The 16,741-nt window shown below is 46.4% G+C and overlaps 1 protein-coding gene across 1 annotated transcript; it reads right to left on the bottom strand.

The window, feature by feature from the left end:
• Positions 1–321: 321 nt before the first annotated feature.
• LOC136479711 (uncharacterized) lies at positions 322–1,048 on the bottom strand. The gene is made up of 2 exons (XM_066477482.1): positions 560–1,048; positions 322–441 (listed from the first exon to the last, which is right to left on the bottom strand). Exons 1-2 carry the CDS (start codon positions 1,046–1,048, stop codon positions 322–324), a joined length of 609 nt encoding a protein of 202 aa, XP_066333579.1.
• Between the last annotated feature and the right edge of the window lie 15,693 nt (positions 1,049–16,741).

The raw sequence follows: 16,741 nt of genomic DNA, 5'->3' as shown, positions 1-16,741 counted from the left end.
GTCACTTTTGGAGGGCATCAAGGATCATGCCATTCGCCCATTCGACCTGGCCGTTGGCTCTTGGATGGGCAACGGAGACATATTTGATAGAGATGTAGCGGTCTTCGCAAAAGTCCTAGAAGTGATGGCTAGTAAACGTAGTTCCGAGATCGGTGATGATGCCATTCGGTAGACCAAATATGTGGATGATATATTCAAAGAGCTCAACTGCTTTCTTTGCAGTAGCCGAGACGAGCGGTTTATATTCAATCCACTTGGAGAACTTGTCGATGGCGACATATACGTAATGGAAACCACCTGGTGTTGGTTTGAAAGGCCCGATCATGTCCAGTCCCCAGCATGCGAAGGGCCAGGAAGCTGGGATGGTTTGCAGCTCTTGCGCCAGCACGTGTAGTTGCTTAGCGAAGAATTGGCATCCTTCACAACGTCGGATGAGGTATTCTGCATCAGTGATGGCTGTGGGCCAATAAAAACCAGCTCGAAAAGCCTTGCCGACCAGTGTTCTTGAGGTCGCATGGTTGCCGTAGGAACCAGAGTGAATTTCGAGAAGTTGCTTTACTCCCTCCTCTTGGGTGATGCATTTCCGTAGTATCCCTTCCTTGGCACTTTTCCTCATCAAGCTGCCGTCCACCAGCACATAAAGCTTGCTTCGACGAACTAGGCATTTAGTTTCAGTCTTGTCGGCTGGTACCTCGGCGCTAGTGAGGTACTTGATGAATTGGTCCCTCCAATCAGTGACCGGCGAAGGTACCGCAAGTACCAACTGCTCGGCAGGGGGAACCTCTTTGACTTCCTTATCTTCTTTGATGGATGGCGCCAGGAGATCTTGAACAAAGACCCCTGGCGGGATCGTGGCGCGAGAAGAGCCCAGCTTGGATAAGTGATCGGCGAGCTGATTTTGGTCACGTACCACATGGTGATACTCGACACCGTAGAATTTTTCTTCGAGCTTCCTGATTTCGGCGTAGTATGCGTCCATCTTCTCGCTGGAATAGGACCAATCCTTGTTGAGCTGGTTGATAACCAGCACAAAGTCTTCGTACACCATGAGGCGTTTGACGCCGAGCTCGATGGCTATACGGAGACCATGGAGACATGCTTCGTATTCCGTGGCGTTGTTGGAGGCCGGAAAGTGTATCCGGAGAACATAACATAGCTTATCCTTGGTCGGCGTAATGAACAAAATGCCCGCAATAGCACCATTGATGTTAAGGGCACCATCGAAGTACATTACCTAGTGTTCGGGGCAAGCAGCGGCGATGGGCTCTTGGATCTCAGTCCATTCAGCGATGAAATCAGCAAGCGCCTATGACTTAATGGTAGGTCTGCTTCTGAATTCGATGGAATAGGTGCCGAGCTCAATAGCCCACTTAATGATGCGGGCATTGGCCTCTTTGTTGCGGAGAATGTCCCCTAGAGGGAACTCAGTGACCACGGCGATCTTGTAGTATTCGAAGTAGTGTCGGAGTTTGCGTGACGTAATAAGAATGGTGTATAATAGCTTTTGTACCTGAGGATAACGAGTTTTGGGCTCATTAAGTACCTCGCTGATGAAGTAAACCAGACGTTGCACTTTATAAGCATGCTCGGCTTCCTCGCGTTCGACGACAATAGCTGTGCTCACGACGCGAGAAGTAGCGGTGATGTATATTAGCAGAGTCTCATCTGGACGTGGCGCTGTCATGATTGGAGGCTTTGTTAAGAACACCTTGAGCTACTCAAAAGCTAAGTCTGCCTCCTCCGACTAGGAGAATCGCTCGGAGGCCTTGAGGAGTTTGAAGAAAGGTAACCCTTTTTCACCGAGGCGTGATATGAAGCGACTTAAAGCAGCCATGTAGCCTGTAAGCTTTTGTATATCCTTGACGCATGTTGGCCGTTTCATATTGGTGATGGCGGAGACCTTGTCAGGGTTAGGTTCAATACCTTGAGCACTGATGATGTAGCCTAGCAGTATACCGGATGGAACTCCAAAGATGCACTTTGAAGGGTTCAGCTTCCATTGGTACTTGTTCAAGTTAGCGAAGGTTTCTTCGAGGTCAGCGATAAGGTTGATGGCTGTCTTTGCCTTAACGACCACGTCGTCTATGTAGGCTTCGACATTATGGCCGATCTGTTGGTCGAGGCACATCTGGATGGCCCTTTGATAGGTAGCCCCGGTGTTCTTGAGTCCAAAGGACATAGTTCTGTAGCAGTATGCACCGAAAGGCGTAATGAATGACGTCTTGATCTGGTCTTCTTCCTTGTGGGAGATCTGATGATAGCCAGAGTAATAGTCAAGGAAGGAGAGCAGTTCATAGCCGGCGGTAGAGTCTACAACCTCGTCTATCCGAGGCAGGCCGAAGGGGTCTTTAGGGCAGTGTTTGTTAAGATCAATATAATCAACACACATTCTCCATTCTTTATTCTTTTTTCAAGCGAGAAAAGGGTTTGCTAACCAATCTAGATGATACACTTCTTTTATAAACCCGGCTGCTAAGAGCTGTTTTATTTCTACCCTAATAGCCTCCTTCTTGTCTAGCGCGAATCGGTGGAGTTTCTGCTTGATCGGCTTGGCGATCGGCGAGACATTCAAGGAGTGCTCGATCTTCTCCCATGTTACCCCTAGCATGTCTATAGGTTTCCAAGCAAACACATCGGCGTTGGCACGTAGGAAGGAGATGAGCACGCTTTCCTATTTGGGGTCAAGGTGAGCCCCAATCTTCATGGTCTTGGAGACATCGTCGAGGCCGTGGCCGACCTCCTTGATTTCCTTGGACTTGGTAGAGGCGCGAGGAAGCTCTAGCTTTAGGATCTCCATGTCATTGGCAGGTGTTGTCTTAGCTTCGGCGACCACACTAGCCATCTGGATGGAGAGGTCAGTGGCTTTAGCGGGAGCGAGACTCTCTGTCTTGCAGGCGTAGGCAACGAAGAGGTTGGCCCACAGAACTAGGGCTCCTGCAGGCGAAGGCATTTTCATCACCAGATATGCGTAGTGTGGTACGGCCATGAACTTGGCCAGAGCTGGCCGACCAAGTATGGCGTGGTAGGTGGTGTCGAAGTCGGTGACGTAGAAGTTGATATGCTCGACGTGGTAGTTGCTTGCCGTGCTAAACTGTACTGGTAGGGTGATCTCTCCAAGTGGTCTAGATGCCCTTCCAGGTACCACACCCTAGAAGGAGGAGTCTGAGGGTGTGAGATCCGTTATCACGAGGCCCAACTCCCTTAGGGCCCCGGCGAAGAGTAGGTTCAAAGCATTGCCACCGTCAATGAGGACTTTTCTGAAGAGCACCTTCTGGACGGTTGCGTCGAGGACGAGGGGGAAACGCCCTATGTAGGGTATGTCTGCCCACTAGTCGGCCCTGCTAAAGGTGATGGGGACCTTGGACCATGGGCGATAGCTAGGGTTGGTGGTGGTTTCCTCTAAGGTGATGGCGAGCACTCGTCGGGCAGCGAGCTTCCATTCTCTTCTACTCTTAGTGGAGGTGAGGCCCCCGAAGATGGTGGCGACCACCTTATCGTGGTCCTGAAAGGCATTGTTATTGCCCCTAGGTGGTCGGTGACCTCCAGCTCCATCATTGGCGTCGTCATCGAGCCTCTTGTCCTAGAACTCCTTAGCCAGACCAATGCAATCCTTCATCTTGTGTTTGGCATTCTTGTGAAGAGGGCACGGGCCATCGAGGATCTTTTGGTACTATTCATCGTAGTTGCGCTTGGCGCGAGGTTGACTGATGGCGGCGACGATGTGTTCTGGCTGGCGGCGGTGATTTTGCCCGGGCCTGTGTCCTCCTGACCGATCACGGCCGCTGTCGCGATGGTAGCTGTGGTCATCAGGGCGGCGGTCGCTGTGGCATCGGTCATTGGGGCGGTCGTCGTAGCGGTGAGACGGGCGATGAGTGCATGCATCCTCATTGAAGCGCACCTCGGCTTCCTCGGCGTCGATGTACTAGTTGGCCATAGTGATCATCTCGCCGATACCGGTGGGAGGCTTGTGGTTGAATTTGGAGCGAAGCTCGCGTTGGTGGAGTCCTCGGATAAAGGCGGTGATGACCTCTACTTCCGTGATGTTGGGAATAGAGTTCCTCATCTCGGAGAAACATCGGATGTAGCTGCGGAGGAGCTCGGATGGCTTTTGGTTGATGCGGCTGAGATCATGCTTGGTGCCAGGTCAAGTACACATGGCCATATAGTTGTCGGTGATGACTTTCTTTAGCTCTTCCCATGATCCGATGGAGTCTGGCGCAAGGCTAGTAAACCAGCTCATGGCAGATGGTGTGAGCATGATAGGGAGATAATTCGCCATGATGCTGGTGTCTCCTCCAGTGGCTCGGACAGCAGTGGCGTAAGCCTGCAGCCACTGAGTTGGGTTCATTCTTCCTTCATAGGGCTTGACCCCAGTGATTTTAAAACCATGGGGCCACTAGAGTGTTCGGAGCGCCCTAGTGAAAGCTAGGGGGCCCTCAGGGTTGTTGACACCGTCTTCTGTGGCATTGCGGTCAGGGATAGGCTCGAGGGCTGAGTCTGGGTTGTCGTACTCCTTTTCGTACTCCTAGCGGCGACGTACTTCGTCTTCATGGTGACCGAAGCGATGTTGCTTGATAAGCCGTCGCGCATCCCAGAGGTTGCCAAGATGCACTCGAGCGTCCTGTTCGACCTCCTGGTCGTGCTGGCCATAGTGTTCGATGAGATGGCCCGCTACTCCCCCTAGAGAGGTAGCGACTAGTTGGCGAAACAGCTTTGACTAGGGTGGCGATTGGATCTTGGCGTAGCTGATCGGTGAATCATGCTCATAGAGCACGAAGGTCTCTGATCCTCACGAATCTCATTGACCTGACAGTGAGCCACTTTAAGCATGGTGGCGATCTTGGTGAGCTCGGGTGTTTGAGGGAAACGAGCGAGCTCATTGGCGGCTAATGCTAGATTGGTGCTTGGAGTCTTGAAGATGCCGTGGCCGTCGACGTGGAGAAATTCTTCATCAAGGTCACGGTGAAGCAGGAGCGGTCTTCGTTTGAATCGAGATGATTATCCTGAGCAGCCTCGGCCCTCGCAATGGCTGCCTCATTTTCTCGGCGCTACATGCAGTTGACGTTCCGGTTCTCCCAAGCAACGTGCTCCTCCTCGGTTTTGCCGTTCTGAGGAGGGCTGTCGATGCTAACGTTGAAGATTGCACCACCCCAGAAGGGTGGAAGGAGAAATTGCTCGGAGAAGGTTTTGGCGAGGGTCTCTGTAGAGCCCTGAGACTCAGAGCCCGGAGTTTCTTCCGGGATGGTCTGGAGGGGCACCCCGAGGCTTCGGCCTAAGTGTAGCATGTTGACAGCTAGCGGAAGCTAGATGGCGACCTGGTCGGTGAGTAGACGGGCGCAGTCCACCTGGTCGGCGAGTTTGCCCCTCAGGGCATGTTGGTAAGCGGTGGCGGCGTTGGTGAACCCAAAGGGTAGGGCCGTAACCCCTGTATTTTCTTGAGCAGCCTTTAATAGATCTGGATCAGAGGGTGGTCAGTGCTGAACCAGAGTGTCCAGAGCCGATTCGGCAATGGAGAGACAATCGGCGAGCTTCAGTCTAACTCGATCGATGGATTCGATTAGATCGTCGTTGTTGATCTGCCTCCTCTGGTAGCGAGGAAGCAGACGGTGAGTCGTTGCTGAAGGAGACCTCAAAATCAGCTCTGAGATCAGATCTGTAGTTGCAGGTGCGCGGGTGGTCGGTGTAGAACCGATCTGCACCGGCTCGAGGAGCTCTCTGACTCCATCAGTGAAGAGCTAGATCCGACCGTGAAGAGCTAGCCGGGCTACGCAAGGGATGAAGAGCCTGTAGAAAAAGCCATCTTGTTCGACAAGGAAACGGCACGCACACCCCTACCTAGCGCGCCAACTGTTGACAGAATATCATCGGTAATCCTCCGAGGGGTATCCCACGAATGTAGATTGATCGGCAGAGGAGCGTGAGATCAAGAACATGAAAGGCAACAGAGACACATGAGTTAGATAGATTCAGGCCATCAGTATGATATAATACCCTACTCCTGTGGTCTATTGGTTTGTATTAGCTATCGTATGATATGCCATGATTTTGGAGGGGGTCCCTGCCTGCCTTATATAGTCCAGGAGGCAGGGTTACAAGTCAGTTAGATCTGAGAGATAACCGGAAAGTAATAACTGATTACAGGAATCTTGGGATCATACATATCCTAACAGATCTCATAGTATCTTTTGGATATCTTCCCGGTGTCTTGTGGAAGGCACCGAGCAGAGTCATGCCCCACAAGGCTTCGTCTTGTGGGCTGGGCCACCCCTAGGGGCGTAGCCCATGTGGCCTGCCGTGGGTATCCGGGGTCGTACACCCCAGATGAAGTCAACTCCCCCACACATGATTTAGAACTTGCAGCGGTTGTTCATGCATTAAAGATATGGAGACATTATTTGTTGGGCAATATATGTCATATATATACTGACCACAAAAGTCTCAAGTACATCTTTACCCAACCAGAGCTGAACATGAGACAATGAAGATGGCTAGAGCTAATTAAGGACTACAATTTGGAAGTGCACTACCATCCGGGGAAAGCCAATGTTGTAGCCGATGCACTTAGTCGGAAAGCTCATTGCAACACTACGGGAGCATTATTGGAAGATGGGTTCAATTTGTTACATCTTGTTGTACTGCACAATATCACTATCAGTTGTTCACTTGAGAGCAAAATCATAGAGCTGCTACAGACATATGTAGGTATAAGTCACATCAAGAGAAAGATGCAAGAGCAAGACACCAAGCATTTCAAATTAGACGAAAGGGGCGTGCTATGGTTTGAGGACCGACTTGTGGTACCAAAAGACCATGAGCTTAGAAATCAAATTTTAGAGGAAGCTCATTCGTCAAAATTGTCTATCCATCCGGGTAGTAGCAAAATGTATCAAGACTTGAAGACCCATTTTTGGTGGACTAAGATGAAGAAGGAGATAGCAGCCTAAGTCGCTAGGTGTGATAACTACGGTAGAGTAAAAGCTATTCATATGAAATCTACCAGATTACTTCAGCCATTACCTATTCTAGGTTGGAAATGGGAAGAAATCAGTATGGACTTTATCACAGGCCTTCCAATGACATAGCAAGGTCACGATTCTATATGGGTCATTGTAGATCGCCTCACCAAGTCAGCACATTTTATACCGGTAAACACAACAGATCGCGTAGTGAAATACGCCGAACTATATGTTTCTCATATCGTGAGACTACATGGAGTACCCCGGACCATAATCTCAGATCGAGGACCACAGTTCATAGCTCGTTTCTAGGAACATATGCACCATGCTTTGGGAACTAAATTGATCAAAAGTTCAGCATACCACCCACAAACTTTAGGACAAACTGAATGAGTGAACCAAATCTTAGAAGATTTGCTAAGAGCTTGTATTATATCTTCCAAAGGTTCATGGGAGAAATGGTTACCTTTAGCTGAGTTCTCCTACAACAACAGTTATCAAGCAAGCATCAAGATGGCTCCATTTGAAGCCTTGTACGGAAGAAAATGTAGAACTCCGTTGAATTGGATTGAGCCTGGTGAAAGGAGATACTTTGGTATTGACTTTGTCACTAAAGCTGAAGAGCAAGTGCGTATTATCCAACAACATATGAAGGCAGCTCAATCAAAACAAAAGAGTTATGCTGATAGAAGAAGAAGACCACTGACTTTTGAAGTGGGTGACTATGTATACTTGAAAGTATCACCCATGAAAGGGGTGAAGAGATTTGGAGTGAAAAAGAAGCTTGCACCTAGATATGTAGGGCCATACCAGATTATGGAACGGAAAGGAAATGTCGCTTATAAGTTACAACTTCCACCAGAGATGAGTGCAATATTTGATGTCTTCCATGTTTCTCAGTTGAAGAAATGTCTTCGTGTACCTGAAGAAGCTATTGCACCCACCAACATAAAGCTTCAATCGGATTTGACCTATGAAGAAAAGCCAATCCGAGTGTTAGAAGAGATGGAAAGAGTAACACAGAGTAAGATCATTAAGTTCTATAAGGTGGTGTGGAACAATCATAGTGAACAAGATGCCACGTGGGAATGAGAGGATTATTTACGAGAGGTTTATCCCGCCTTTTCCAAAGAATAGTAGGTCTTGCAAATCTCAGGATGAGATTTTTATAAGGGGGAGGGGCTGTAACACCCTAAGGTGTTAAGCTTGCATAATTTGACTCGCATTGCATGAGCATGAGCATCAAGCATTCATAATTAAGCTTTTACAACTGAAACATGTGATTGAAACATATGAAACATGCTTGTTATTTTATGTTTCCTTGTATATATGTATATGACCATGAGTGAATACATGTAGATAGTAGAGGTGAGTCACTAAAACAACATAGCTATACTTAGGATGACTAGTGGAACAATGTTCATGATATATATGTTGACCTAGAAAGCTTTATGTGTAACTCATGTATGAAATGATTGTGACCTTAGGAATAGCTTAAACATGTTTAGAATGTCATCATGAACAACTTTGGTATTCATGGCTAGGGCTAATTTGGTCACTAAGTCATAGTTCAAGTATAAGTCATCATTTGAAAGTAGGAGCTTTGACCAAGTTTGAACTATAGGATAGAGACTTTGCATGGATGTGTGCACTAAAACAAAGTGGTAGTATTTAATGAGAGGAACAACTTTTATTTTTGGGTCATAGGCTAGTTTAGCTCCTAACATACTTAAAATTTGCTCACAAGAATCAGCATTTCATTGATTTCAACACTTAGGAAAAATTTTTCTAAGTCTTGCGTGCTTGCAGTTTGACGGTCTACTTTGAGTTGATTATACTCTCTATCCATTGCAAATTAGACCTTGATTTCTAAAGGAGTTTTGTAGCTGGTACTTAGGGCTACGAGTTCTGTTTAGATTATTTGCACTATGGAGCTATGGATTAGGAGTTTTATTGCTGTCAGATCGCGTCGTTAGGCTCGGTTCAGGGCTCTGATGGCCAACTCGTTCGGTCTTCAATGGCCGACCGACAACAGAGCATGGTCGCCACGTGGTGGATGTTAAGCCGCGCGTCACCGCTGGTCTGAGCAACTAGGCCATGTTGAGCCACAGCACGCCTTCATCGTCCCCAGCACTCGCCTGCTCCATCCCTGCGCTCTCATTTCGCTCTCTGCCTCTTCCTTCGCCCACCTACAGCAGATGCAGCAGCAGACAGCGCCGTCGTCACCATTGCCGGCCACCCCGCTCGCCTTGCGCCGCGTCACGTCGCTTCTCCGCCACCGCAGCAGTGCTATTGCCACCTCCACCGCATCACCGCGCCACCTCCGCTGAGCACCACGCCACCTCCGCCGAGCACCGCAGCCACTCCACCATCATCCCAGAGTCTCACCGTGCCCGCATTGCTTACTAACCGCGCCCGGTAAGTTGTCGTGGCCACACCGCCTCCGACCGCCTTTCGCCGTAGCGGTTGGTGCTCTAGAACCGCCATCGGGTGTAGCAGCTCGTAGACTCATTAGATCGAGTCGTCGCGGTCACCACCGGTGTAGCGCCATCGTCCCGCTCTGCCGTGCCGCCATTGACGCCACCGCCGTGCTTAACTCTGGCAATAGGTCCAGCTTGTCAGCTCAATAGGTGCGGGAGGTCATGGGGATCACGGTTGGGTCGGCGCCGTCGCCGGGGAGGGTCACCGTCGGCGAACTCCGGTTGTCCCGTGCCGCGCTCTGTATTGCCGTAGCTGACGCGTGGGATTGACTGAACCGAGGGCTCCAGCTATCAGTGACTCGGTGGAGAAAGCTAGTTCATATATTTTCAGATTTGATGCAAACTTTGAAAAATGATAAAAATGCGATTCCAATTTTGTGGGTTTTGTAATGACATGCTCTAGCTAGGAAAAATATATAGCCTGTTGCTTGACACTTTTCTATAGGGTTTTCCATTTCGACTAAAATAACCCTTGCAAGCTTGTCATTTTTACATAGGATGTTATACATGTGCAAATGGTATGAAACTTTTACAGTAGTCTATTGGTAGCACTAGTAAGCCACTGTAAAATTCTGAGAATTTATGATGTACAATTCGTAGATGTTTATTATTTAACCTAAGTATCTTAGTAAATTGATAAAGGCATTTAAATAAATAGTTTGGGTATGGCCATTTTGTTTCTTGAGTGTATTTGATGTCCTTGTACTGTTGGTATGATTGGTGAGGTCAAATTGGAAGGGCTATATGCAATAGAAATATCGTTGCTTTATAATTCGATTGAGAAGAGTTTTTGGATAGATTCTGTGGTTTGGTATGTTGCATAGTAAGAATGATGTTTGCTGTAAAAATAGTTAATAACAAAGTTGTAGGTAACTTCTTCATATATCTTGTGTCAAAATTTCAAGACAATAGGCCAAAGGGTTTAGAAGTTATAGCTGTTTAAAGTTAGTATTCCAAAATGCTCGCTCTCTGGAAATTCTGGACAGCACTGGATTGATTGTCTATTTTGGTTAAGATAGATTGCGAATTAGCTTTTGGTGATTAAATAAAAGTTGTAGACAATTTTATAAGCCTTCCAGAAAGTACAAGATCACAACATTTGAATAAGTAGAACTTCAGTCATGAGTAAAACAAGTAGCTGCTGTTTTGTGGTATAGTAAATGAATTGTTGAAGCGTTTGATTAAGTAATCAAGAAGAGATATGCACATACTCAGTAAAATATGATGCACTTGTTATTACTTTAACACTATGCTGTTAAGAATACTTACACGAATGCATTCATCATGTGTCATCACACTATACTTGTCAGCATATCTGCATTCGTAATATTATGCCATATTCATGCATCTAGGATCCACAGAGGAGATAACGTTGCTGGAGTTCAACGAAAGAGAGGAAGGGGACCAGCAGGAGATTCCTCAAGCTATAGCTCCCGAAGGTGAGGAGCAGACCCCAGAAGAGCTTCCAGAGTGCCCTGACCACCGCCCCACGTCCTTTCTGAAAGGCAAGCCCCGGTGCATTCTAAGTCTCCCAGTATTTTACAAAATATTACTCGAGTCCTTTATGATTGATGCATTAGGTTATAGGAGTTGATTGGAACCACTCGATGCATATAATTTCCTTGTCCAGAAATATACATTTAACCCTATGTAGGTCTAGGATCGAATATATGCTTAGCCATGCTTAGACCGGTAGAAGTCGGGTGATTTCCTGTCACCTACGAGATATAGGTGGATACCGAAGCACGGTTGGCTATATTTGCTATCGTGGAAAACAACCATGGGGTGATGTAAATCGAGGTCGGACGGGGTCTATGGTTGGTTGACTCATGTGATTTCGTCTGTGTCGATTAAGGACCGTACTATTGTTGGACCTTTTGACAAGATTGAACGCATGCCTATCACTTAGCTGGCCGGATGACTCATTCCGACCGCGAAGCCGAGTAGCTCAACTCAGGCTGGGCCCTGCTCTATAAGAGTGCGCACTCTGGATGGTAGTAAGGATGTGCGGGGAGCCAGACTAAGCCCAAGGGCAGGCTGGGCCTGAACGTCCTGGCATTTGGTGTCCCTGATTGTGCGGCGCTGGGCGAACCCGTGAAGTGTGTACTTGAGTTGTACCAAAGGTGACCTAAGGCTACCGTGGCTGGTAGACCTGGGTTTGTGTTAGGAATAAATTCCCAGCTGGTTGAAATCGATTCGAATCATCGTCTCTCCCGGATAGTGAGAAACTTGGCTAGCTCCAACCTTGTAGTAACTGTATTATGGAACATGATGGTTTGGATAAATATGGAATTACAATACCTGCTATGGTTACTATTGTATGCTCTTAAAATGATATACCACATGTTTGGCCTAGGATAGTTGCTCATTTAGAGATGGATAGTCATAATTAATTTGGTAATAGAATTATAATGGTATAACTGAGTAATTGCTTTTTATGCAAAATGTTGTCAAGCTATCTCCACTTATATAGCCTTGCATAATCCTTAGAGTCATTTTATTTCTGGTTTATGACGGGTAAGTCTAACTGAGTACCTTCTCGTACTCAGGGTTTTATTTTCCCATTGTTGCAGATGGCACTGTGTATCATAGTTATTGCAAGAGTTGCTTCTATCCCGCTATGGATGAGGAGTAAGCCTTGGGCAGGCTTCTTTATTAATCCCTCTACATGCTTTTGTGGACTGTGATCGTATGTTGGCACTGTATTAAACTATGTTGGCAAATGCTACTTTCAAACTTAATTTGCTTCCGCTTTTATCTATCAAACTTGGTTTGTAATAACTTCGTTTCATACTCTGATGATGGAAATGTATTTGTGAAATTTATGTAATATGTGACATGTATGTTGAATCATGTACGATCTTGGTTGTTGTGAATCGTTTATCGAGACCCGTCGTGGTACTCGACAGACTACTAGGTTTATATGGGCTTAAGTATGACAGTGCGACCGCTTGCGGGATGCCATTGTACTTGTGCTCTTATAAATTGGTCGGTTCTGCGACATCAGCAGTTGAACTACTATTAGATTCTCATAGAAACAACCGGAATCGTACATGATAATTTTTACTTTTCTTTCATATATACAGAAAAAGAAAAAATATTCGTCGCGTAGCAATATCTCCTGAAATAGCATGGATCAAAGATAGATAGCAAGAATAGCAGTAGGAAACATAATATTTGAAAGAACTTTTTATCATTGATTCATTGCATATACAGATACATACAATTTGGACGAGTATATGATTGTACTCGTTCAAAAACATAATAACTAACCTAAACTATTAAAACTACTTATACTAACTATAAACTACTTAATCTAAATATGATCTTGCTTGCCTCGCTCACTTGGGAGGAGGCGAGTCAAAGTCAGAGTCGGAGTCAGAGGCATCGGAGTTGGAGTCGTCGTCATCGGCGTTGGAGTCGGCGTCGTCCTCCTCGTCCTCGTCTTCCTCCTCCGGGTCCTCCTTCACGGAGCTCCATGGAGGGCTATAATCAGATGACCTCCAGTCATTGGAGGAGACGTCCTCCTCGGAGGAGTGGTGGGAAGGCAAGTCGTCCTCGCTAGATGACGGGCTACTTGGAAACTTGATGGAGCTGTCCGACATTTTCTTTGCAGATTGGAAGAGAAGGGGATGATGGATGAAGAAGATGGGTGGTTTCAGAGGGCACCAGGCTTGAAGAATATGTATAGCAGTGCATATGGCTCTTTGGCTTCAGGCGGCGGAAGTAATGGTGATTTAACGGCCTTGGAAGTTGAGGGGAGGGCATTCAAAACTCACGCTGAATTTTTACCGCCGGTTGACCAAACGCTAGTTTATGACCGTCCGCCAAAACACGTATCCTAGTCGGCCTGACTTTTCATGCGACGGAGGAGATGCAACCCCAATACTACTGTCGCATCTACCGTTAACCCGTCGGTGGTAGCAGTTTCCACTGCCTGTTTCCTTCCCTAGTAGGCCTTGCTATCGGTCAACCGACGGTGGAGGTATCACACCATCGCTTCTATCGCTACGGTAGTGAAAGTGACGATAGTGATAAGTCAATCTGTAGTATTGTATGATCTTTAATGCTATGTGATGTGTTCATTTGACTAGGCTAGATCATCCTTTTGTGTTGATTTTAATCTAATATTGTGGCATCAAGAGCCAGGTTAGTCTAGTCTTTGATCCATCACTTTTGGATCTGCCTCGGTTTGAATGTTTAGAGGTCGGTTTTGATCTAATTGCGCCCTGTTCACTTACTGTTAATGATGATTACCCCTTAATTATGCATGAGTGGTCATGATTAATTCTTTTATGTCTCTTATCTATGTCCAATCTAGCTCGCGAGAAAAGCGGGGAGGAGAAAATGGAATGAGCTAGGATTTTGCGATGCTAGTATGTGTTGGCGGCGGCTGCGACACTCGCCGCGCTCTGTGATGTGCTCACCGTGTGCTCCGCTTCACCCGCACATGCACGCCCTAGCTAAAGCCTGTGCCTGTGGCACCAGGCACTTGCAAACGCTTTCCCCACTTTCCCGTCAGCACATGCCCATGCGCGTGTGCACCCCGCTCGCCTCGTGCTTGTCTGGACGCGTGTCTTCACCCGCTTGCCCTCCTGGGAGAGCAGGAACAAAGGAAAGACATGCCGTGGGAAGAATGGATGGACCTCCTGGTCGCACGTAACATAAGAGTCTGTTGCGTGGTGATTCGCTTGATGCCCACAGGTAACAACGTGGCACATTAGTCTACCATGTCCACATAGAGGAAGGAAAACCTCAAGAATTTAGAAATAGTTTAGGGTCCAAATGCACAAGTATTAATTAGATTTTAATTATTTTTTGAAAATATAAAATAATAAAACACACAAATAATAATTTAAAAACAAAACCAATTTTATTAGGTTTCTATAAACCAAATCTACAAGATATAAGTCATAAAGATCATAAAATATGCTTTATGTAATCAAATTTGTATATTTCTTAATATGTTCGTCGAAACCAAAAGCGACGTGCGTCGGCATAGACATGGATAAAAATTTATTAATATGTTCGTTTAAACCATAAGACACGAGCATAATTGTACACATGAATACAAAATCATTACCCCTTGCAACGCACGGGTATATATCTAGTATGTTATTATATACACAAATGCTTTAATCTCTACTTCTGTGATGATTTTGTAATTCCAATATTATTGATAAAGTAAAATCGCTATTTGTTTTCTACCATTTTTATTTGAATTTTTTTCACTTGATCTACTATTCTATTCAATATTATCCATTATAATTTAGTTTACTTGGACATTGGAGATTGTTAGAAATGTGTTTTCGTTAGTTCACTTTGGATAACAATGGACTTCACAGTAAAATTTATTAATGCAAGTTAAATTTCACAATATACATTTTGAGTTGACTCGAGTGAATATTCGATTAGAAATCCAAATCCGAAACATCCATTTTGTATTCGTATTAAAAAAAATATCCGAATCCATATTCATATTCAAATTAAAATATGGTAAAAGGTGATATCCGAATTCGATTCCATGCGAATCTGATCCGTTTCCATCCATACCAACAAGGCAACAACCACTCCATGATAGCACACACTACCTATACCTTTCCAAACCCTATCTACGCGAGTACGTGCCTGTGGCGTCGATTGGCGATTCGTGTGTGTGCGCGAGCAGTCGATGAGGCCGCGAAGGCGGCACAACGAGTGAAGGCGCGAGGCACGGGGAACGGCAAGGCTTGCGAGCTGCATGGCTACGACGACCACCGAGCAGCCAACAGGGAGCGAGCGCGACTGCACAAGGGCGCGAGGTAGTCGTATGCGAGCTACGCCGAGACGGGAGCGAGGGAAGGCGGCGGCATGGCACTTAGTGTGTCTGTGAGGTTGCAGCACAGCGCATCTGGGTCGAGGTGGCGTGGCACATCTGCAACGCGCGATGAAGCCAGGGTTGAGGGTGACTTTAGTTCTTTTTGTTTAAAACCAAAAATGAAAGTAAAAAACTTGCACCAAAGTGGTCAGTTTTGTGTTCTTTAATAAACCGATCTGATCTTGATTCTTGAAAACTAATGTTCTATAAAACCGAATAAACCGAACACTACTGGACTCGCATACTTTGCCGAGGGCTGCCCTCGGCAAAGACCCCTCGGGGAATTTTTAGACGGCAAAGGGGTCTTTGCTGAGGGCCCTTTATCGGGCACTCGGCAAAGCCTTTGCCGAGGGCCAGGACGGCCCTCGGCAAAAAAAAAAGAAGCTGTCACGCGCCGGCGCCGTTGGCGGTTTCTTTGCCGAGAGCCCACCCTCGGCAAAGAAATGGTTTTTTTTTGAATTTTTTTTGCCGAGGGCCGGCCCTCGGCAAATAAAATTTTTTATTTTTTTTTAAAAACCTTTGCCGAGGGCCTCCTCCCTGGCCCTCGGCAAAGAAATTTTCAGGATTTTTCCCAAAAAAATCTTTGCCGAGGGTTATTGCTAGGACCCTTGGCAAAGGACCCTTCTTTGCCGAGGGCCTTGGTCATTGCCCTCGGCAAAGAGGCAGAAATTTAATTTTTTTTTGTTTTTTGCATTCCATCGACACAAGCATTTCATATATATACATATATATATCACACAGAACCCATTTTCTCACAATATATCACAACCATAATTGTGAACCACAAATCACAATATATTACAACGACAAGTCACATGTTCATCATCATTCACATGTTTATTACGACAAGTTAATGAAATCCAAGCACAAGTCACAACCATAAATCACAAATCACGCTAAAGTCCAACCACATCACCTAGCACGAGTCCTCATCAAGCTAGCCTATGAGACGATGGTGAAGGAAAAGCAGGATCACCCAGTCACTAGCGGGTTGATTGGAACCCGCGAACGGAAGCTGCACAAAGGAGCAGAGATTGCATGTGTGAGTAATCCGGGAAAACAGTTTTGGAACATAGAGATTGCATCTAGTAATCTAGGAATACAAAAAGATTAGACTCAATTGAAAATTTCGACAGCACCTCCCCTGCACGGGAAGGTTTCTAAAACCTACAAGAAACGACGGCACGAACGCCGACATCCACAACGGCACGAACGCCGACATCCACAACGGTACGAACGCCGACATCCACAACGGCACGAAGGCCGACATACATGCAAAGCACAAGCGAAAAGTGAACTTTCATACTTACAGGAGTAGCTGCAGGAGTAGGAGGTGGAGGAGCTAAAAACTGCACAGGTACACCCGATGCTTGCCCAAGACTTTGCATGATCACCATCATCTTCGCCATCTGCTTCTACGCGGCCTCGAACGTGACCTTCTGGGCCTA

Source organism: Miscanthus floridulus, chromosome 9, assembly GCF_019320115.1.
Source record: "Miscanthus floridulus cultivar M001 chromosome 9, ASM1932011v1, whole genome shotgun sequence".
Lineage (NCBI taxonomy): Eukaryota > Viridiplantae > Streptophyta > Magnoliopsida > Poales > Poaceae > Miscanthus > Miscanthus floridulus.
Note: the sequence above shows the minus strand (reverse complement) of the source record. Positions and strands in the feature narration are given on the sequence as shown.

Bases quoted from the DNA above. Each gene is read 5' to 3' on its own strand.
- LOC136479711 (XM_066477482.1), bottom strand. From the start codon at position 1,048: ATGGTGTACGAAGACTTTGTGCTGGTTATCAACCAGCTCAACAAGGAT. The intron at 442-559 runs GTAAAGCAACTT...TCACTGATGCAG, and splicing joins GCATCACCCAAGAGGAGGGA to AATACCTCATCCGACGTTGT.